The sequence below is a fragment of the Odocoileus virginianus genome, chromosome 3, assembly GCF_023699985.2.
Source record: "Odocoileus virginianus isolate 20LAN1187 ecotype Illinois chromosome 3, Ovbor_1.2, whole genome shotgun sequence".
Lineage (NCBI taxonomy): Eukaryota > Metazoa > Chordata > Mammalia > Artiodactyla > Cervidae > Odocoileus > Odocoileus virginianus.
This window is the reverse complement of record NC_069676.1, coordinates 4,707,053-4,729,234: the sequence shown is the minus strand read 5'-3', so window position 1 is coordinate 4,729,234 and position 22,182 is coordinate 4,707,053. Positions and strand designations below refer to the sequence as shown.

The 22,182-nt window shown below is 45.8% G+C and overlaps 1 protein-coding gene and 1 non-coding gene across 2 annotated transcripts; both read left to right on the top strand.

Annotated features, from left to right (window-relative positions):
* Positions 1 to 18,740: 18,740 nt before the first annotated feature.
* RPL18A (ribosomal protein L18a) lies at positions 18,741 to 22,145 on the top strand. The gene is made up of 5 exons (XM_020911890.2): positions 18,741 to 18,834; positions 20,177 to 20,356; positions 20,915 to 21,044; positions 21,669 to 21,778; positions 21,999 to 22,145. Exons 1-5 carry the CDS (start codon positions 18,817 to 18,819, stop codon positions 22,089 to 22,091), a joined length of 531 nt encoding a protein of 176 aa, XP_020767549.1. The 5' UTR covers positions 18,741 to 18,816; the 3' UTR covers positions 22,092 to 22,145.
* On the top strand, positions 21,416 to 21,549 carry LOC139034553 (small nucleolar RNA SNORA68). The gene has a single exon (XR_011487090.1). It is a non-coding gene; the product is annotated as a small nucleolar RNA SNORA68 (small nucleolar RNA).
* Positions 22,146 to 22,182: the final 37 nt, after the last annotated feature.

Below are 22,182 nucleotides of genomic sequence, written 5' to 3'. Positions count from 1 at the left end.
GGAGAAAGGAAAATTCTTTTCAACAAATAGTATCAGAACAACTAGACAGCATATGAAAAATAACATTAACCCTTACCTTATATCATACACAAAATTAACTCAATATGGATCACAGAGACTTGAATGCATAACCTAAAACTCTAAGACATCCAGAAAAAAGTAGAAGAAAAAAATTTTGCGAACTGGTAGGCAAAATTCTCTTAGCTAGAAAATCAATAAGTTAGACTTTATCATTTTGCTCTTCAAAAGACACGATCAAGAAAACAGAAAGGTAATACATAGATCAGGAGAAAATATTTGCAATGCATGTATTAAATAAACAAAATACCTGCATCCAGAATATATAAATAATTCTTACAACTCAGTAATAAAACAAACAACTCTATAAGAAATTGGGCAACAGATCTGAATAGACACTTCACCAAAGAGGATATATGAGTGGCCAATGAACATGTGAAAAGACGCTCAACACCACTAGCCTGGGAAGTACAAATCCAAACCACATGTAGATACCATCTCACACCCACAAAATGGGAACAGTTAAAAAGACAATAGCAAGTGTTGACAGCGCACTTCTGGTGAAAATGAAAAGTGATACAGCCACCGTGGAAAACAGTTTGGCAGTTTCTTAAAGCTAAACATAGCATTACAATCTGACCCAGTCACTCCACTCCTAGGTATTTAGCAAAAATAGAATGGATGTCCCTGCAAGGCCTTGTATACCAGCATTCATTGCAACTTTATTTGTCATAGTCCTAAACTGAAAACAACCAAAAGTTCATCAACAGGTGAATGGATGAACAAGCTGGTCCAGCCATCCAGGACAATATGACCCAGCAATAAAAGGGAATAAACTACTGATAAACACAACACCATGGAACAATCGCTGAACTATCCTGCTGAGTGAAAGAAGCCGAGCACGAAGCTTCCATATAAAATTCTGAACCTTGCAAACTCATCTTAGTGATGGAAAGCAGATCAGGGTTACCTGGGAAAGAAAGCATGGCATTGCAGATATTTTCTCTCAATCTATGTCTTGCCTTTCTGTTTTCTCAGTGGTGTCTTTTGAAGAACAAAATGATGAAGTCTAATTTATCAATGTTATCTAGCTAAGACAACTTTGCAAAAATTTTTCTTCTGTTTTTTTCTAGATGTCTTATAGTTTTAGGTTATATATTCTGGGATCAAACTCATGCTCTTGGCAATGAAATTGTGGCATCCTGACCACGGGACCAGCAGGGAATCCCCTCACTTCCCTTGTTGGAGACTAAGATCCCACAAGCCATGTGGTGTGGCCAAAAAAGAAAAAGTGGAAATGACCCAGCCCTATGGAAGGGAGCAGACAAAGCTGAAGAAATTGGTCTAAAACCCAGCAAATCTCCTTCTAGCAAATGAGACTTCCAAGAATGATACCTTTACAGCGTTATTTAGTCATCAAATCACTCTTATGACAGCAATCTGTTGGAAATAACCTAGATGTCCAGCCACAGGGGATTCACTGAATAACCTATTGCTATTCTCAGCATTGAATATTATGCAGCTATGCAAAAGAATAAGGTAGCTTAATGCTGACACTGTGGGAAGACCTCCCAGATGCTGCAGCCAGTGCAGCAGGTAGGGATCTAAAGTGGTCGGCACACAGTTTGGGAAAAAGAAACTAGAGACAGAATTAAAGTTTTAAAGATGGGACTGGGAGACTCAAGACCTCTAGGATCAAGAGCCCTGTTCCTCGGAGTGACAACACTTTTATTTAGTGTCTTGGCAAGCAGAAAGTATCTGTTGTGCTACGATAAAATCAGCCTCCTGTGTCCCCGGTCACGTCTCCTATTTTATTGATTACTTTGAACTATCTTTGCTATTTTCTTGTACAAGGGGTATCAGCCAGCTGGAGGTCATAGACCCGCATATGCCTTGGGAAAATATCTTGGTGTGTGTACAAGCAGCGTTTTGAATTTTCACTGACCCAGTGTTCCAAGGTCCACACTATGTTTTTCCTTGGCTTAGCAGGGCATGATGACCCCAACTAATCAACCCGATGTACTTTTGTTTAGATTATACTGTATTGCTATGTTTCGCTTTTATTCTTTTCCTATGGTGATTTTCTCATGGCTTAGCCAGAGCAATAGGTGGCTGATTGTTAACCCCTACATATCCCTCTTTTTGTTTTTGTAGCAGAAAATATGTTGATCTCTCAACTTCTTTCTTCATTAGTTATCAGAGGGCTAGCGTGCATCTGAGGACTAAACAGATTATAGTGAAACAGCAAAACATAGCTAGCGTTCTGATGAGAACGCCTCCGATACCTTTGATCCACTCGAGAGGATTTAATGAGTTAAGGCCTTCTGCTATCCCTTGAAGTATATCCGTACCTGGTAATAGTCTAAGAGAAGCATGCTGTATGCCGGTAATTCTTGCTTGTAGCTTTTTAATACTAGAGTAAGGCTGTCAGCCGTATGGCCCTGCAAGTGCCATCTAACATTTCCCCAGATGTGCTCAGGTTGGTCATATTCCTGAGGGGTCACACAGAAAGCAGTGATGTTCCAGTGACACTTTAAATGCATTTTTAATTTAAGACTCTGTACTTCTCCTAAGAGTAGCACTGCGTTTTCTAAATCCACCAACCTGGTGTTAATCTCGTCATCTATATGAATTTGGGCTCCCCAAGAGTAACTGGCGTTTTTATGCCACTGCTGCACAAAAGTGGTAGTTTGTGGTCTGATGGAGAGCTACTCCCCCCACTGCTGCTGTGGTGTTGATGGCAATAATGCCCATTCTGGCGACAGTAAGGAACCCAATGAAACGCCTGGATCTTTTCAGAATGGTATTTAGTACTGTGAGCAAAATATGCATGTCAGGGGAGAGTTCCCAAGACCTACTTTGAGTTACTGGCAGCCAAACTCCTAAACGTCTGTGCAAAATCACATAGGAACGATTGGAGTTAAATAATGAACTGTTCAAGCAGGTATATGGCTTACAATCCTGGCAGGTCAGATTCCTTTCTGTCTGATTAATAGTTATAGTGCCAATCATAATTACATATGGATCCCTAACACCAGCTTGAGTATAAAATGTCCAATTTGTTGATGTATTGAATGACAGAGCATAATTCGCAGGATAAGAATAATTTCCATCCCAAATTTGATATTTTTTCAGGCTTATGGCCAACTTCCATACTTCTGTTTGAGCCCTACCTAATTTGAACTGTGGCTATGGCGGAGACATGCTAGATAATGGGATAGTCTGAATGTGCAGTAATATTAGTGTGATTGTATTCAGACACATGCCAATGCAATTTTTTGTAAGGATTGCAGGATGAGTTATGGTGTGAGCAATTAGAGACTGCATACCCCTTAGGAGACCAGTCCCAGACAATTCCATAGGAGCCATTAAGTAAGATCACCCCCTCAGTCCCGCGACAATTACCCCAGCGTATTTGGTCCTGTCGGTCTGCCCACACGTGTCTGTTCTCATGCAAGAGTCTATCTGGCTTAGTTAGATTATCTTGATTAGTCTCTTGATATCCAAAGCTCAATCCAGAAAGTAAATGCAGTTGAACCTTAGTGTGATTTCTGTTTAAAGAATTTACAGAGAGCCAAGCCTGCACTGTTAGATTAAGACAGCCCTGGCCAGCACCCAAGCAAAAAGGCCAAGTGTCAAAACCCAAAGTACTGTTAAAGGGGGTCTCCTCTTCTTTTTTATGAATGGGCAAATGCTTGTCTTCGGGACTAGGGATCCAGGAAAAGTCATTAACATAAACAGGGATAGATCCTTCACCCCAATTAACAGGCCTTAGCAATGGGGGATTTGGTACATAGATAGGACCAATAGGTATATTAGCAAAGAATAGGTATATTCTTTGCTTCTGCCAAAGCCAAGGTTATACTCACTGTGATATCAGGGCAAACATAGCCATGGTCAGGTTGCCTGAAGTCACTGGTCGTTTCTGCTTGGTTTTACTCTATGAGCTGGAATCCACACAGGTTCTAGACCTTCTCCTGGGGAGATTATAAGCAGGCCTTCTTCCCCATGTAATTAACTTCCCCGGTGACCAAGGATTTGTTAGTGGATCTTGCTACCAAATCACAGACTTAGTTGTATATCTGGATGTAGCCTGAAAATGTCACTCAGTTGCAGTTTCCATAGTTTGTGCTGAAATAGTCAAAAAATTGAGGGTAAATAAAGCTTTATTCAATATTGTTTGTTGTCCTATGGCGTTTCCCCTTTTTGTTTTTGTATTACATGTTTAAGTGATTGATTAGCCCCCTCCACTATGGCCTGTCCTTGTGGATTATAGGGAGTGTCAGTAGAATGTTTTATAGACCAAATTTTAAGAAATTGTTGGAATACTTTACTGGTATAAGCAGGGCCATTATCAGTTTTTATAGTTTTTGGTAGTTCTATAACAGCAAAACAAGCATATAAATATCTTTGTACATGTTTTGTAGTCTCACTGGATTGAGTAGTGGTCCATATATCAATAGTCACATGTACATAAGAGAGCTTACCAAAGGAAGATATATGAGTTACATCCATTATAACTATGGATTTTATATAGAACTGTATACCATCATTATATCAGTGTCTCAGTCACACATTTGTGACTACACACACATAGTCACAACTTTTGAAACAGGTAATATAGAATACAATATCAGTTCAGTTCAGTTCAGTCGCTCAGTCGTGTCCAACTCTTTGTGACCCCATGAACCACAGCACACCAGGCCTCCCTGCCCATCACCAGCTCCCTGAGTTTACCCAAACTCATGTCCATTGAGTCGGTGATGCCATCTAACCATCTCATCCTCTGTCGTCCCCTTCTCCTTATAGTTAGGAGTAATAGTAAAATCATAAGTAAGAACTTAAGAACTTTCATTAGATATAGCGCAGTGACATCTTTACATCATCTGACTTAGTTTGTTAAAGGACTATAGCTTGTTGTTAATTTCCTGGTTGTAGATCCTGGAGCATCTGATCTTTATTTAAAGACTGGTTACTGAGATAAGCTTTAGAAACAAACTTAAGAGTATCCTTTTTAGTAACTTAATTAAACCTCTTAGCAATGTAACATAACCACAAGGAACTATATTAGAAGTGAGTCTTAGTAAATACAGACCTTAATTAACAAAACTAGAACTTAACATTCAGTGAAACATAATAGATACCATAAGCCTAACAACGGTTGGGTAGATTTTTCTTTTAGAGCTCCCCAGTATACTCTTGAGATATTCGTATGTGTCTGGAGACAGTCTTTTTTACCTGGTTGAGGCTGTTCAGAACCCAAATGTCTCCAATTTCTAGAGGGATGAGGCAGAGAGAAATGAAAAATGTTTTTATTCTACCCACAGGTGTAAATCACTAAATTGTTTTAAACCATCAGTGACTTGAGGAGAAGAGCTTTTTTATATTTGAAAACAAAGATTAGAAGCCAGTAATATGTCAGACAAAAAGTCATGAAAATTGCAGTCATATTTAGCAGTCTGTTCAATCTCACGTAACCAAGCCCTTTGTTTTGTGGTCCTTGCCTGACGCCCTAGGACATCAGTAAAAACGATAGTCTCCGAGAAGTTTGTGAAGTTTTTTGTCAGTGTCTGGACGACCTGTCCAGCAAAGTGGGTGCCCCAATCACTGGAGATTGTAGAAAACACATTTTAACCTGTTTTTTTTCTCTATTGTGAGATATTAACCCTGAAGTCAGAAGAGGCTTTATTTTATCAAATAAAGTTGAGGTTTGTCAGGGAGCCGGGAAAAGCCAAGCAACTTTTGGACTTCCCGTAGCCCTGGCTGGTTTATAGCCATTGTTTATCTATTCTAAATTTCCTGACGAGGGGTTAATTTTGTAGAAGCAGAACGAGATTTGTCTATGTGTGCCATAGTCTCCATAGATCATTGTGAAATATCACTCATTCATTTTATCAAAGTAACAAAAGATTTTAAAAGCAAGTATGAATCACTTAAAGACGAACTTTACATAGTCTGTTATCAAAAGCCATATTCCAAAAAAACTTTGTTCTTTTAACAGGAAGACAAAATCGAATTCCACGTTGGTGCCAGCTTATATTCACTGTGAAAAAAATAGTTATTTACTTAGGCAAAATAACAATAAGACTTCAAAAGCAGTTTAATGTCTTAAGAAACTTGTACCATGCACAAAACTCTTCTATCATTTGCCACAAACCTTTTTTTACACTTTTGTATTCATCACTTCATTTATTTCTTTAGAGAATAGCCACCTGTAAATTTAGACTTACCTTTTTTTAATAGACTGTAATTTCATTTTTTAATACCTTTTTTATTAAAAACATAAATTATTTTCTTTAAGCAGCCATGAACTGCTGACAAATTTAGCTTACATTAAACCTAGGCACATTAAAAGTATTACATAATAAACAAACAAACAAAAATTAAAAAAAAAAAAAAAAAGTATTACATAATGTTGATGACTCAAGACATGTCTTAATTAGATTAGCAGACAACCATTAATGTTAGATATTTAATATTGAATATTTTTCAGTTCACATGAACCTGAATTTAAATAGAACTCATTTATAAATTAACCTCATATTATCCAAAAACAAAGACACACACTGAGACACAGATAAATCTAGACAGACAGACAGACAGAGATCTCATAGTTTTCCGCTTGAAATTTAAAATGTCTCTTTGCCTCTTCTTTTTCTCTTGGTTTGAGTTCTATCAATTTGTTCATGGCTATGTATCCCAAGGACATGATAAGAGTTAACTTCAGGTTTTTACCCAGGCCTGTTTTTGTTTCTCAGGCAGAATTGGAGCTCCAAAAAAGTATTTTAATAAGCCAACTTTTTCCTAATTGCATGTGCAAGAAGAACTGGTTTTGTAATTTCAAAACAGATTTTATTCTAGCCAGTTTTCTCTGGAGTTTAAAGAATATCATGGCTATTCAGTGTCCAAAATGTCATCTCTCTTTTTTTTTTTGTAGTCATAGTTTCATAGCTAAAAATTAAACCAGAGAATGTTCAAATTGGCTCTGCTGACAGGGGTAGCCTGACTGATAAGATGTTGTCCCAGCAGGAATTGTCTCTCTGGGGAGGTGAGGTCTTCTCTTAAAGTAAAGAAAGCCTGTCCTTTAACTTCTATTTTCTCCCAGGCTCTTAAGCAGTATCACCTCACCTGTTCTGTAGCCTGATCTTCCATAAACTCTTGATCTTGAGTTCTCCCCCAATTTCCATTGCCTATCAATTGATCTGAAGAGATGGGGATCTGCCTGGCTTGGTTATGAGCCACCATAATCAAGCAGGAACCCTCAGCTATGCCCTGCACTAATAACCCTGCGCCATTCCCAAGGTAAAAGGAGAACTTACTCCATAGTTCTGAACAGCTTGCTTAAGTTCCTTTAGTATTTAGAAGGGAATCTAGGGACAACCTCATACACCCCATTAGGATTATTAAGATCTGCCCCAGGAGCTGTCCGTTCATGTATTGTCACTGGAAATGCCATAGTCACCTCCAAGTCACCATAGCCTTCAAGTCACTCTCCTGTCCAGCCCACCAAATACCTTTCTGGAGGGGTGACAGAACTGCCGTCTGTCGTAAGGAAGGAAAAGCTTGAGATGCTTCAGCGGTTAAGACTGGAGAGGGAGAAAGAGGAGGCCGAGGAAGTTCGTCTTCTCTAAACAAAGGCGAAGAAGGAACTGCAGCTTTGAGAGCCTCCTGAGTTTTTTGCCCTACCCTCTCGGGCTCTAGCATATTCAGATCATCCCTTTGTTGGGGTTTCACATTCATCCTCATGCCCTTCTGAGTTTTCTGGGGTCTGGAAAGGTTCTAAAATGGGTTTTATCAGTGCCCAGGTTGACCAGATGGATACAGGCAAGGGCACTCACTCCCTTGCAAAGAAGTTTCTCTAATTCACTACCTATCTTCTCCCATGTTCCTAAATCTAAAGTACCGAGAGAAGGGAACCATGAGCAGTGTTTCTCAATGGTTTGCAAAAGCTCCAATAACCTGCCCTCACTTAATTTTGTTCCCTCTGCTTTGAAACGCTGCCTTAAGAGGCATATATATGACCAATATTGTTCTGAGCTTTCTGAATTTCCCATGCTTAACACTGGTTTCAATGCCTGAGAGAGTGTTACTTACCCAAAAGAAGATTTTCAGAGGTCTCACCCCATTCTTACTCAGGACCGTGTGCAGATATTTCAACTTTAGCTTCGCTCTCTGCGATCCTTTGCTTTTGAGCCCGACCTTGGGCGCCACTTGCTGTAGCCAGTGCAGTAGGTAGGGATCAAAAGTAATCCAAGCACAGTTTGGAAAAAAGAAACGAGAGACAGAATTAAAGTTTTAAAGATGGGACTGGGAGACTCAAGACCCCTAGGATCAAAAGCTCTGTTCCCTGGAGCAACATCATTTTTATTTAGTGTCTTGGCAAGCAGAAAGTATCTGTTGTGCTACAATAAAATCAGCCTCCTGTGTCCCCGGTCACATCTCCCATTTTATTGATTACTTTGAACTATCTCTGTTATTTTCTTGTACAAGGGATATCACCCAGCTGGAGGTCATAGACCCACATATGCTTTGGGAAAACATCTTGGTGTGTGCACAAGCAGCGTTTTGAATTTTCGCTGACCCCGTGTTCCAAGGTCCACACTATGTTTTTCCTTGGCTTAGCAGGGCATGATGACCCCAACTAATCAACCTGATGTACTTTTGTTTAGATTATACTGTATTGCTATATTTTGCTTTTATTCTTAAAAGAATAAATTGGAATTCTATTCCAATTTCCATAAAAATCATGGTGATTTTCTCATGGCTTAGCCAGAGCAACAGAAGGCTGATTATTAACCCTTGCACCCAGATACCCTGTGAAGGAAAAAGCAAGGTGCAGAAAGTCTGGGCAGGAGGCTTCTGTTTGTATAGAAAGAGAAGAGACAATGAGGATTTCCTCATACTGGCAAAGGCTCTGCAGGGAAACACAAAAAACTTGTTCACATGGTGTCTGCTGAGGCGGGGAACTGGGGAGCCATGAGAAGTGAAAGAGGGAGACAGTTTATGCTGTTTATCTTTTTGTGCCTGTTGAATTTTGTATCTGTGATGCTCAGACGCCCAGTCGTGTTTGAGTCTTTGCAACCCCATAGACTGTCGTCCGCTAGGCTCCTCTGTCCATGGAATTCTCCCAGCAAAAATACCAGGGTGGGTTGCCACTTCCTCCTCCAGAGTATCTTCCTGACCCAGGGATCAAACCCTCATCTCTTGTGTTACTTGCATTGGCAGGCAGATTCTTTACCACTAGTGCCACCTGGGAAGCTTGTACCTGTTAATAGTGTTTAAAAGTTAAGGGCTTCTCCGATGGCTCAGTGGTAAGGAGACAGAGGTTCAATCCCTGATCTGGGAAGAGCCCACGTGCCACAGGGGCCCATGTGCCGCAACTATTGAGCCTGTGCTCTAGAGCTCGGGAGCCGTGACTGCTGAGCCCACGGGCCGCAGCTCCGGAAGCCTACTCGCCCTAGAGCCCGTGCTCCACAAGAGAAGCCTCCACAGTGAGACGCCCGAGCACCGCAGCTGGAGTAGCTCCCGCTCGCCACAGCTAAAGAAAAGCCCGCACAGCAGTGAAGACCCAGCACAGCCAAAAGTAAATAAAATGATAAAAGTTAAGTGTTGATCAAAAAAGGAAATACAGTTAATTACATAGATTGTGGGGGGCGGGGAGCGGGAATTCCTGGAGCTGCTGTTCAGATCTTGACCGTGAACCAAACCAATCATTGGTGGTAAGACCAACAAACACTTCTCAAGTGATCATCAGGTGCCCACTGCGGGTAATTCAGTTAATCCTTGAAACAACCTCAGAGGTGTGAACTGTGATACCCGTATACAGAGGGGAAAATTGAGGCTGGGGGCGGTTGAGTGACAAGAAGAAAGAGCCCCTAGCTTGCTTTGCTTCTCCTTCTCACAATGCCCTAGGATTCCCCCCAAATAGAATGAGAAATGAAAATAAGGATCTGGCCCCTGGGTGTGTGTGTGGGGGGCAAGAGCAGATAGCTGCACAGAGACCAAACTTCCTTACTTAATTTTTCTCCCTAACCTGCACGTCACACTCTGCTGGTACATGTTTTTCTTCTTTATCTTATTTTTGGCCATTTCCCCCATTGCTATGTCAGCTCCCTTCTAGCTGGAGCTTTTGGTTGTCGTGGTCACGGCTGTGTCCCCGGTTCCCAACACACAGTAGGTACTGATGAATGAATGAATGACGAATGAATGAATTCAGAGGAGGAACCTTAGGAAGGTTGAGAGCAGGGACAATTGGGGACAGGAGAGGAGTGGGGACTGAGGCTAGGGCAAGGATGGGGTGGCACCTGGGGTACGGGGGAGCAGGTGGCTTGCAGACATCTGGGGGACAAAAGGACAGGAGCATGACTCTGGCCAGCAGAGCCCTGGAAGGATGGAGGTGCCAAGATGGAGAAGGAAGTGGTCAGGATGGCGGAGCTCCAAATGTGACAGCCAGGACAGCCCAGGAGGGGCAACTTGATGATGCAAGCCGAGGACTGCATGAGAAGCCTGGATTAAACAAACTGGTCCAGGGCACTCAGGAGCGTCCTCTTGAACCAGGAACTTGGCTGCACCTAATTGAATGATGGTGACAGAAACGGAGCAACGCCTGGCTTGACATCTCTGGTCTAGGACCAGCTTATCCGGTCCGATTCCTGCTTGGCCCCAGGTGGGGGCAGCCAGGAGGGGTGTGTAGGGGCAAGAGGGTGGGTCAGGGGCGCAGCGGGAACCGTGACAGCACTTGCCAGGCACGTGCTGTGCTGTGCCTAGTTGCTCAGTCGTGTCCAGCTCTCTATGACCCCATGGACTGCAGCCTGCCAGGCTCCTCTGTCCATGGGGTTTCTCCAGGGGAGAATACTGGAGTGGGTTGCCATGCCCTCCTGCAGGGCATCTTCCCAACCCAGGGATCAAACCTAGGTTTTCTGCATTGCAGGTAGATTCTTTACCATCTGAACCACCAGGGAAGCCCAATAATACTGGAGTGGGTAGCCTATCCCTTCTCCAGGGGATCTTTCAGACCCAATAGTTGAACCAGGGTCTCCTGTTTTGCAGGCGGATTCTTTGCCAGCTGAGCTAGCAGAGAAGCCAGGTAGGGCCAAAATGTAAAAACAAACAAACAAAAAAACACTTTTAGACAGAACACACACACACACACACACACACACACCCAAGTGTTTGTCCCTCTTCTTAGCTGCAAGGGTCATCCTGACCCAGGCTTTGGCGACAGTAGTGCCAGGTCCCAAGGCCAGGGCTCTTCCTATCACCCTCCCTCTCTACTTCACTCTCCTCTCCTCTCCCTTCTGTTCCCCGTCCTTCCTACTGCCCCTCCTCTGGATCCTCTCCTGCCCTCGCAGGATTCATTTTGTGCACCAGGCTCTAAGACTTCTTTCCACTGCCTGTTTCCTCCCTGAAGCCTGGGGAAACTGAGGCCCAGAGCGCTGAGTTCACACACAGCAGGAGGGGTACAGCCAGCAAAGACAGACAGCCCCTACCACCGCAGTACAGACAATTATACACGTTTTAAACCACGCAATGGTTTCCCTGATGGCTCAGTTATAAAGAATCCACCTGCCAAGGCAGGAGACACAAGAGATGCGGGTTTGATCCCTGGGTCAGAAAGACTCTCTGGAGGAGGAAAGGGCTTCCCTTGTAGCTCAGTTGGTAAAGAATCTGCTTGCAGCACAGGAGACCCGGGTTCTAGCCCTGGGTTGGGAAGATCCCCTGGAGAAAGGAATGGTGCTACCCACTCCAGTATTCTTGCCTGGAAAATCCCATGGGCAGAGGAGCCTGGCGGGCTACAGTCCATGTGGTCACAAAAGAGTTGGATATGACTGAGGATGCACGCACCAGACTTCCCAACAACCCTACAAGCTGGGAACCATAATTAGCCTCATCTTGCAGATGCGGAAACTGAGGCCCAGAGTAGTAATGCCCAGGAAACTTGCCTACCCTACATCAATGTCCTAGGCTATTTGGCCTCAGCCTGGCAGACAGGCAAAGGCTCTTCTGCGATCTAGTGGACACTCATGGCAGCACCGCTCGAATGGAGTCACCTCTCACCTGCCAGTGGGCCCAGGGAGGGGACCAGTCACGAAGGTGCAAGCCTAATGCCCTGACCACCTTTTCTCTGTCATGTTCTTCCCCCTCCAAGCATTCAAATGTTCACACCCTAAGTGTCCGCCTGAAAGGCATTGACTGACTAGTCTCCCTCCGGGACCATTCAGCAGAGAAAGACCCCAAAAGGTGGGTGGGGGAGGGGGGTGACATTAATTCGATACATACAAAAAATTAAAGACCACAGATAAAGGTAATTCTGTAATTATAAAAAAACAGCATGCATGCATATTTCTCCTTTTGTCTCAACTGATTTTAAAAAGCAGTTGTATAAAAATTATTAATTTTATTTGGGGCCTTATAACATGTAGAAAGGTAACATATTTGTCAATAATAGCACAAAGGAGATGAGAGGAACAAAGCTGAATTGAAACCGGGAAATAACACCAGGTAGTAATGTAATGACCCCAAAGTGGGGTCTGGCTGTTCACTGCTCAAAAGCCAATAAAAAGGCAAGTTGGTGGAAAGGCAAGTTTGCTTTATTTTGGATGCTGGCAACTGGGGTGGAGGGGAGGTGGACTCCTTCCAAAGGCTGACAACCCCCCCCCCTCTGACCCAATGACAATCAGTGGGCAAGAGGTTTTATAGACAGAGGGAGGGGGCTACATGCAGAAATAGCACAGCCAGCTCTGACGGATCTTCAAATTGGTCACTCGGTGGTCTGCAGCATCACCCTGACTGTTTCCCTACAGTTAATCTTCAGTTCCAGGGTCAATTTGTTCCCAAGTCCTTGAGGCCGGTTCTCAAAATTGTAACAGCTTAGCTTATGTCATGGCTACCATCTGGTTATCATGTAGTTCACTTCTTCCGCCTGGTAGGGATTTCAGTATCTTAAAGACAGCACACAGCATACTGCTCAGAATATTATTTACAACCCATGAAGAGGAACTAGAAGTCCTTGACTATGTTTAATGACTAAACGTTACTGTTTGGTCTTGTTGAACTGTTGCCCTTTGTCTCTGCATTGTCTCACTTCTCTGATTAAACTTATTCTATGGCTAAAGTTTTTTGTCACAGACGAAAGGCAGGCGGAGGACATGGGTCCTTTTCCATTCTGGTACCTCTAATTGATGAAAACAAGGAATCAAACCAGAAATTCAAAAAGAGAAAACTAATGTAACAACTCTGGATATTTGCCGTCCTTTATTTTCTTGGATTCTTTATCAGACATATAACTGCACGGAGTAATCATTATAACAATGTATTATTTGTTCTGTAACACACGTGGATGCAATATGTAAAACAACAGTAGCATAATAATAACTATAATAGCATGGGCTTCCCTGGTGGCTCAGATGGTAAAGAATCTGCCTGCAATGCAGGCGACCCGGCCAGGTTCCATCCCTGGGTCAGGAAGATCACCTGGAGAAGGGAATACAAACTCCAGTATTCTTGCCTAGAGAATTTTATGGACAGAGGGGCCTTGTGGGCTACACAGTCCAGGGGGGTCAAAAAGAGTCAGAACTGAGTGACTTTCACACATAATAATAGGACAAAATGGGGAAGAGGAAATGAGATATGTAAGATCAACATTTCTATATATGTCCTTAAAATTTAGGCAGCATGGAGACTTCCCAGATGGTCTAGTGGGTAAGTCTTTGTGCTCCAAATGCAGGGGCCCAGCTTTGATCCCCAGATGAGGAACTAGATCCCACATGCATGATGCAACTTAGAGTTAGCATATTGCATCTAAGACCCAGTGCAGCCAAAATAAATAAATATTTTTTTTTAAATTTAAGACAGCAAAAATCCAAGGAGATTCTAAGTTGAAATGCATATGGTAAGCCCTAGAACAGTCACTAAGGAAATAACTCAAAATGTATACGGAAGAAAATCATTAAAGGAAGTAAAAGGTTACATTAGAAAATAGTTGCTTCATGCAACAGTAAGCAGTAAAGAAATAAACAAGTGGGACTACATCAAACTGAAAAGTTTCTGCACAGTAAAAGACCATCAACAAAACGAAAAGACAAGCTACAGAATGGCAGAAAATATTTGCAAACTCTATATCTGATAAGGGGTTAATATCCGAAATACAGAAAGAAACTCAAAACCCAAACAATATGATTTTTTTAAATGGGCAGAAGAACCAAATAGAAATTTTTTTTGAAGAAGACATCCAAATGGCCATCAGGTACAGTGCAAGAAAAGATGTTTAAAGTCACTAGTCATCAGGCAGATGCAAATCAAAACCACAATGAAATATCACTTCACACCTGTTAAAATGCCATCAAAAGACAAGAATGGGACATCCCACTCTTAACTGGTCCAGCAGTTAAGATTCTGAGCTTCTACTGCAGGGGATGCAGCTCTCATCCATGGTACGGGAACTAAGATTCCTCACGCCCTGCCAGTCGTGTCCGACTCTTGCAACCCCGTAGACTACAGTCTATGGAGCCTGCCAGGCTCCTCTGTCCCTGGGACTGTCCAGGCAAGAATACTGGAGTGGATTGCAGTTTCCTTCTCCAGGGAATCTTCCTGACCCAGGAATTGAATCCAGATCTCCTGCATTGCAGGCAGATTCTTTACTGACTGAGCTGAGGGAAGCCCCCCTCATGCCCTGCATGGCAGAAAGAAAGGAAAAAAGGTGAGAAAACAGTTGGTGTTTCAAACATGGAAGAGAAAAGAACCCTGTCAAACTGTTGGCAGAAATGTAAATTGATGAAGCCACCTATGGAAAGCAGTTTGGAGGTTCCTTTAAAAAATTAAAATTAGAACTACTATGTGTGCTAAGTCGCTTCAGTCATGTTCGACTTTGCAAATTTGTGGGCCATAGCCCAACAGCCTCCTCTGTCCATGGGACTCTTCAGGCAAGAAAACTGGAGTGGGTTGCCATGCCCTCCTCCAGGGGATCTTCCCAACCCAGGAATCCAACCTATGTCTCCTACAGCTTCTACATTGGCAGGCAGGTCCTTTACCACTAGCACCACCTGGGAAGCCCCCTGTGATCCAGCAATTCCACCTCTGTATATTTATCTGGAGGAAACAATAACACTCACTCAAAAAGATATTTGCACTCTCATATTCGCTGCATATGAAGTTGCATACATCTATGCTGTATCAAGGTCGCTGGCATCCTGTCATGTCACTTACATCTTAACCACTGAACTACGATTGGGACAGCCCACATGTGTTCTATGGGACGGATGGAATGGTTGGTTCTCTGTCGTCAGCTAATGCTTTGCCTTAGTAATAAATATGTGAGGCCTTTTCCGGGGGAAAAAATGGGCAGGACTTCCCTGGCAGTCCAGTGATTAAGAGTCTACCTGCCAGTGCAAGGAACACAGGTTCGATACCTGCTCCAGGAAGATTCCATATGCTGTGGAGCAACTAACCCCGTGCACTGCTAAGCCCACACGCTGTGAGTGGTGAAGCTCGCGTGCCCCAGAGGCCAGGCTTCGAAAACAGAGAAGCCTGCGCACCACAACGAGACCAGCGGCCCCTCAGTGCAACTGGAGGAAGCCCACAGAGCAAGGAAGAGCCAGCACAGTCAAAAACACACAGACAAAATAAACGCTTTAAAAATGGGCGATGAAACGGAACAGACATTTCTCCAAAGAAGATACAGGTAGGGTCAATAAGTGCAGGAAAAGATGCCCAAAAGCAATATTGCTTTTCAGCAAAAAGCAAATCAAAACTACAGTGAGATACCACTTCACACCACTAGGGTGGTTATAACAAGAGAAAAATAATAAAAACACCAGTGAAGATGTGGACAATTTGAAACTCTCACACATTGTTGATGGGAATGTAAAATGATACAGGCATTTTATAAACCACTTTGGCAGTTAAACACAGAATTACCAAGGGACTCAGCAATTCCACCCCTGGCAATATCCAAGAGAAATGAAAACATACACTGACACAAGGATTTGCATAGAAATGTCATTATTTCCTTATCCACAATAGCCAAAAAGTAGAAACCACACAAGTGTTCATCAGCTGAAGAATGGATAAACAAAATACATCTATGCAATAGAATATTACTCGGCTGTAAAAAGAAGGATCAAAGTATTGATTCATGATATAATGTCAATGAACCTTGAAAACATTATGCTAACTGAAAAAGGCCAATCACAAAAGATCTCATTTTGTGTGATTCCAATTCCCCAGGTGGCGCAGTGGAAAAGAATCAGCCTGCCAATGCAGGACATGCTGGAGACGGAGACACAGAGGTTCAATCCCTGGGTCAGGAAGATCCCCTGGAGGAGGAAATGGCAACCCACCACAATATTCTTGGCTGGAAAATTTTAGGGACAGAGGAGACTGGCGGACTAGAGTCCATGGGGCCCCAAAGAGTTGGACATGACTGAGAGACTGAACATGCATGCCATTATGTAGAATGTCTAGAATAGGGAAATCCATGGTGGTGTAAAGTAGATTCCTACAGCCTAGGGCTGGGGAATGGGGAGGGAATGGCAAGCGACTCCTAAGAGTAAGGGGTTTCTTTCAGGGAGGAAGATGCAAATGTTCTCAATTTTATGGTGATGCTGCCCAACTGTGTATATATGCTGCTGCTGCTAAGTCACTTTAGTCGTGTCCGACTCTGTGCGACCCCATAGACGGCAGCCCACCAGGCTCCTCTGTTCCTGGGATTCTCCAGGCAAGAATACTGAAGTGGGTTGCCATTTCCTTCTCCAATGCATGCATGCATGCTAAGTCGCTTCAGTCGTGTCTGACTCTGTGAGATCCTATGGACAGCAGCCCACCAGGCTCCTCCATCCACAGGATTCTCTAGGCAAGAATACTGGAGTGGGTTGCCATTTCCTTCTCTAGTGTATGTGTGTGTGTGTGTGTGTGTGTGTGTGTGTGTGTGTATATGTAAATGTAGTTTAAAAAAAACATTGAATTGTACAACTTACATGTGTGAATTGTATGGCATGTGAGTTATATTGTTTGTTTAACTGACATTCCCCTTTATAAAAAAACTGTGGCTGTGCTGGGTCTTTGTTGTGGCCCTCAGGGTTTCTTCCCATTGCAGAGCACAGAGCTTCAGAGCAAGGGGGCATGTGGGTTTGTGTGCCCCACCCCATGTGGGGTCTCAGTTCTTTGACCCAGGATCAAACCCACCTCCCATACACTGGAAGGCAGATTCTCAACCACTGGACCACCAGGGAAGTCCCTGTGAACCATATCTTAATTAAACTTATTTTTAATTAATAAAATAAAATTTCTAATTGGGCTCAGTTGTCACCTCCTCCAAGAGCTCTCTCTCCTAATATAAACCCTCCAATTTATCCTCTTTCATGTCTTTCTTCACAGCCTGACTTCGTGAGTTCTTTCCTTTTCCATTCTGGGTCTCCCCTCCAGAGGAGCCTTTTTTTTTTTTTTTTTTTTTTTTTTTTTGCCTAAACAAATTGCTAAGCCCGAAGCTTCCAAAGGTGGGGCTGCCCCTTGATCATTTTTAGCACCCCCACAACCCACCCCCCCCCCCCCCCAGCCCCAAGCCCTATTCTGCCCCCAGGATCTGTACTGGAAACAAGCAGATGGGGTTTGAATATCTGCTACTATGAAACACAAATCAGATCCTCTCATAAAATAATTACTATTCCGTTGCTTTAATGAATGTTTACTGTGTTTGCTAAGTGTGTCTGACTCTGCGATTCCATGGACTGTAGCCCATCAGGCTCCTCTGTCCATGGCATTTCGCAGGCAAGAATACCGGAGTGGGGTGCCATTTCCTTTTCCAGGGTATCTTCCTGGCCCAGGGATGGAATCCGCATCTCTTGGCAGGCAGATTCTTGACCACTGAGCCTTTAATGAACGTTAGCATTTGTAAACTGCTCTGAACCTGGCCTTTCACATGAGTTGAATGTGAATGAGTGTTATGTGCTCAGTCCTATCCAACCCTTTGCGATCTCATGGACCGTAGCCAGCCAGGCTCCACTCTTCACGGAATTTTCCAGGCAAGGATACTGAAGTGGGTTGCCATTTCCTGCTCCAAGGGATCTTCCGGACCCAGGGATCTAACCTGTGTCTCTTGGTGGGTGGATACTTGACCGCTGCGCCACCCGGGAAGCCAGTATGGTAACATTACTAGGGGAAAAAAAACACCTGTACAATTCCCATTTTGGGCTTCCCTGGCGGTTCAGACGGTAAAGAATCCGTCTGCAATGCGGGACACCTGGGTTCGATCACTGAACTGGGAAGAACCCCTGGAGGAGGGCATGGCAACCCACTCCAGTATTCTTGCCTGGAGAATCCCCATGGACAGAGGAGCCTGGCGGGCCCATGTGGTCGCAAAGAGTCGAACAGGACTGAGCGACTAAGCACACATTCCCATTTTATAGAAGAGAACGCTCAGGTCCTGGAGCCTCATCCCCGGGACGATGATGCACACAGTATGAATATAAAGGCAGGAAACTGGAACCGGCCTCCGAGACCGCCCGTTGTACCTACAACTCCCGGCATGCCGCGCGCGCCGACGCTCCCTTACGCCTCGCTTGAACAGGAGGGCTAGTCGCGCTGCATCTCGGGAGTTGTAGTGTCGCCGCAAAGGGAGGCCGGGCTGTGAGAGGTTGGTGGATCTGGAGTCAACGAAGCAAATCTTATTGAGCTCGGGTCTGAGGAGCCAATGGGCTCGCGGCATCGAGAGGGAGGGACTTCCGGCCGCGAAATCAAGGTGAGCGGCTGCGCGAGAGCGGCCACTTCCTTTTTGAGGGTGGCGGCGGTCGTGGGTAGAGCGCCATGAAGGCCTCAGGGACGGTAAGGCGGGCGCGGTGGGACAAGGAGTCAGAGAACGCGACGCAGACCGAATCGGGGGCTGCGGGAGGAGACATGGGACACTCGGGGAGTGCGCGTTCCGGTTAGGGCCAGTGCGCCGAGGTCCCCAGTTGCGGCCAACATGGCGGCCACTGCGGGAGCCGCGTGGGGAGGCCAGAGCGTGGCCCGGGTCGGCTCGGGAATCGCGGGGGCCGGGGAGTCCGAGTCTCCTTTCAACAGGAAGAGACAAATTGAGCGGTGTGGAAACACGCGCCACGGGACCTCATCGACCTTCCGAGCCTCAGTTTCTCCGTTTGCGAAATGAATCTAGTGTCAAGGGTGGGGGTTGGCGGGCAATAGTGTTCTGTTTCTCTTGGCATGACTGTAAGAGAAAGTAGAGGGAAACTGGTATAATTAGGGGCTGACATGGGGAGTGGGAGTTTTAACCGCTGTGGCAGGTGCTGGGCAAAATCAGCGTTAGTGCTCAGAGATGGAAGAGTAGACCCTGCGGAGAAGCATTTTGGGTGGGTCATTCTCAGCTTTTCAGCTCCATTTTGCACCCTGGAAAGGTGTCCGACCGCATCGGTCCCTTCCTGAATGGGTGGTCTGCGAGGCCGGTGAGTCAGATTGAGAGGTTAAAGTAAGAATCGAGTTTGTGATGTTTGGGGTTGTTTTCTATTGACATTAATAGTAAAATGGTGACGAGCCATTGGTTTTGTGGTGGTGGCGCCTTTCTACTGTATCCCAGGATTTGAACGTGGCAGATATCATGCCCGTTGCATCTGTACAAACAGGAGCTTCTGCTTGGGAATCCAAATCTCTTGGACTGCAGCTGGGAAACTGAGGCAGCTGCAAGTCATGACCTAAGTCCGGGAAACCCAGAGCTGGGCAGGGAACTGAATTCTTGTCCTGATTCTGCCTGGAGTTGACTGTGAGATTCCAGGCTGGTCACTGTCTCTGGGGTCCCGAATTTTCATTTTGACAAGTTGTGAGCTGGATAGAAGCGGTGTTGGAGCAACGAGGCAGCCCCACCGTTCAGTGCCTAGCTAACGTAAAGGGGGAGAGGGGCTGAGAGTCTCACCCAGCTTTCCTGAGCCAGGGCAAAGGGCATTCAGGCACCTGGGTTAATCCTCCCCACTCTCACTTCTTTTTATGTGGAAGGCTCAGACGGTGGAATGACCCACAGTCACCCAGATATCACAGGAGGGCACTGGGGTGGGACTTGACCTTCTCCATCCCCTGATCCACTTGTCAACAGGCTTGGGGAACGGCGCAGAGTGAGTCTCTGCAGTTGCCTCTAGACTTTGGGTGGTGGTCCCCACCTCAACCGCTGTTCCTTTTTTAGCTTCGAGAGTATAAGGTGGTGGGGCGCTGCCTGCCGACCCCCAAATGCCGTACGCCGCCCCTCTATCGCATGAGGATTTTTGCGCCTAATCATGTTGTTGCCAAGTCCCGCTTCTGGTACTTTGTGTCTCAGTTGAAGAAGATGAAGAAATCCTCGGGGGAAATCGTCTACTGTGGACAGGTATGGGGTATCTGAAGCTGGGTGGGATCGGGGTGAATTTACACTTTCCCATGGGGCATCTGTCACCCTTCAGAGCTAGCAGGCTTTGCAGCCCCTGACCCTGTCCCTTTGTGGTCTTCACACCCTACATCAGGATGAAATAGGTGGCTTGGTGCCCTTTCCCTAATAAGAACCCCTGGGCCTCATCTGTAACGTGTGGGGGTGGCGCTGTACTCTGCACAGTGAGGCTGCCTTGGGTAACGGATGGTTTTTTGGCCCAGATGGTCCCAAGAGAATTGTTGGTTGGTAGGGGGAGTCAGAAGCTGTGTCGGTCCCCGTGGCGGGGGGAGCATCCCAGCCTGGACTGCCCTGCATCCCTGCGGTTACCATGGGGATTTCCCTCAGACAGCAGATTTCCCCGAGGGTGCCTGAAGGTGCAGGGACTGGGAGATGGGCAAGAGAGGTCCAGAGGTTGGACCATCCTTCGTAGCATTGGGGGCAGAGGTTCAGGGATGGTGGGGGGCCCTGGTCGAGGCCCACTTGCTGTTCTAGCCTCAGCCGGTCTCCTCTCCTTGACAGGTGTTCGAGAAATCTCCCCTGCGAGTGAAGAACTTCGGCATCTGGCTACGCTATGACTCCCGCAGTGGCACGCACAACATGTACCGGGAGTACCGGGACCTGACCACCGCCGGCGCTGTCACCCAGTGCTGTAAGCCGCCGGGTCTCTCCTTTAGACTCAGCAGGGCAGGCACCTTCCCTGTCATACAGGGGCATGACAAATGCAAGAGGCTTCTCAGGGCTTGGGGGCAGTCCTCAGGGATGGAGGCAGGGGGAGTGGTGGGGATGCCCCAAGCATGCCTGGTCCTGGAACCTGGCAGTAGGTGGGCTCGGGCTGGGGGTGGGTGGAGAGGAGGGGGTCTGGTCATTCCTGAGCTGGTTCACCACCACCAACTGCATCTGGAACCTCCCTCTTGAGGTTTAAGGTTAGCCATTTTATAGATGCAGCTGCCGCCCGGAAACCTAGTCCAGCCCCTGTCCGGGGATGGGACCCAGCGTGTGTCACCTGCCAGGACCAGAATCCAAGCACCTAAACCCAAGAACTGCTGTTTCTTGTAGCAGTGGTTTAAACAGAGGTGCTAACAGCAAGTGTTATCTCGTCGCCTTTGTGGGGCTGCAGCCGTGCCCCTCAAAGTGAATTTGGAGGTTCTACACACTTGGTAGCCAGCGCCTGCTGGGACCAGATGCTGTGTCTGTTTGGGCCCCGAGTGCCCTCCTTCCCCACCCATGATGGGAAAATGTGTACATTCACCCTGCCCCCTTCTGATCTCTGCAGACCGAGACATGGGTGCCCGGCACCGAGCCCGGGCCCACTCAATCCAGATCATGAAGGTGGAGGAGATCGCAGCCAGCAAGTGCCGCCGACCAGCAGTCAAGCAGTTCCACGTAAGTGCCCTCAGGGCCCTGCAGGGCAGGCTGGGCTGAGGGGGCTCTGTTGGAACACCAGACTGGCCTGGCAGCGCCCCCAGCCTTGGGAGATGCAGTAAGGCAGCGGGTTTGACGCAGGAGCCCAGTGGGGGGTGGCCACACCTCAGTGGTCCCTGGGAGACAAAGTTAAGAGCCGTCCACCACCACCACCCCCACTACCTCCCTTTTCTTATCACAGGACTCCAAGATCAAGTTCCCACTGCCCCACCGCGTCCTCCGTCGCCAGCACAAGCCACGCTTCACCACCAAGAGGCCCAACACCTTCTTTTAGGTGCAGGCCCTCTGTCCCCGGGTCTGCCCAAATAAAACTTAATGGGAAAACCGAGTGCCCAGATACACTTCTTGTTTTCTTTACACACCCT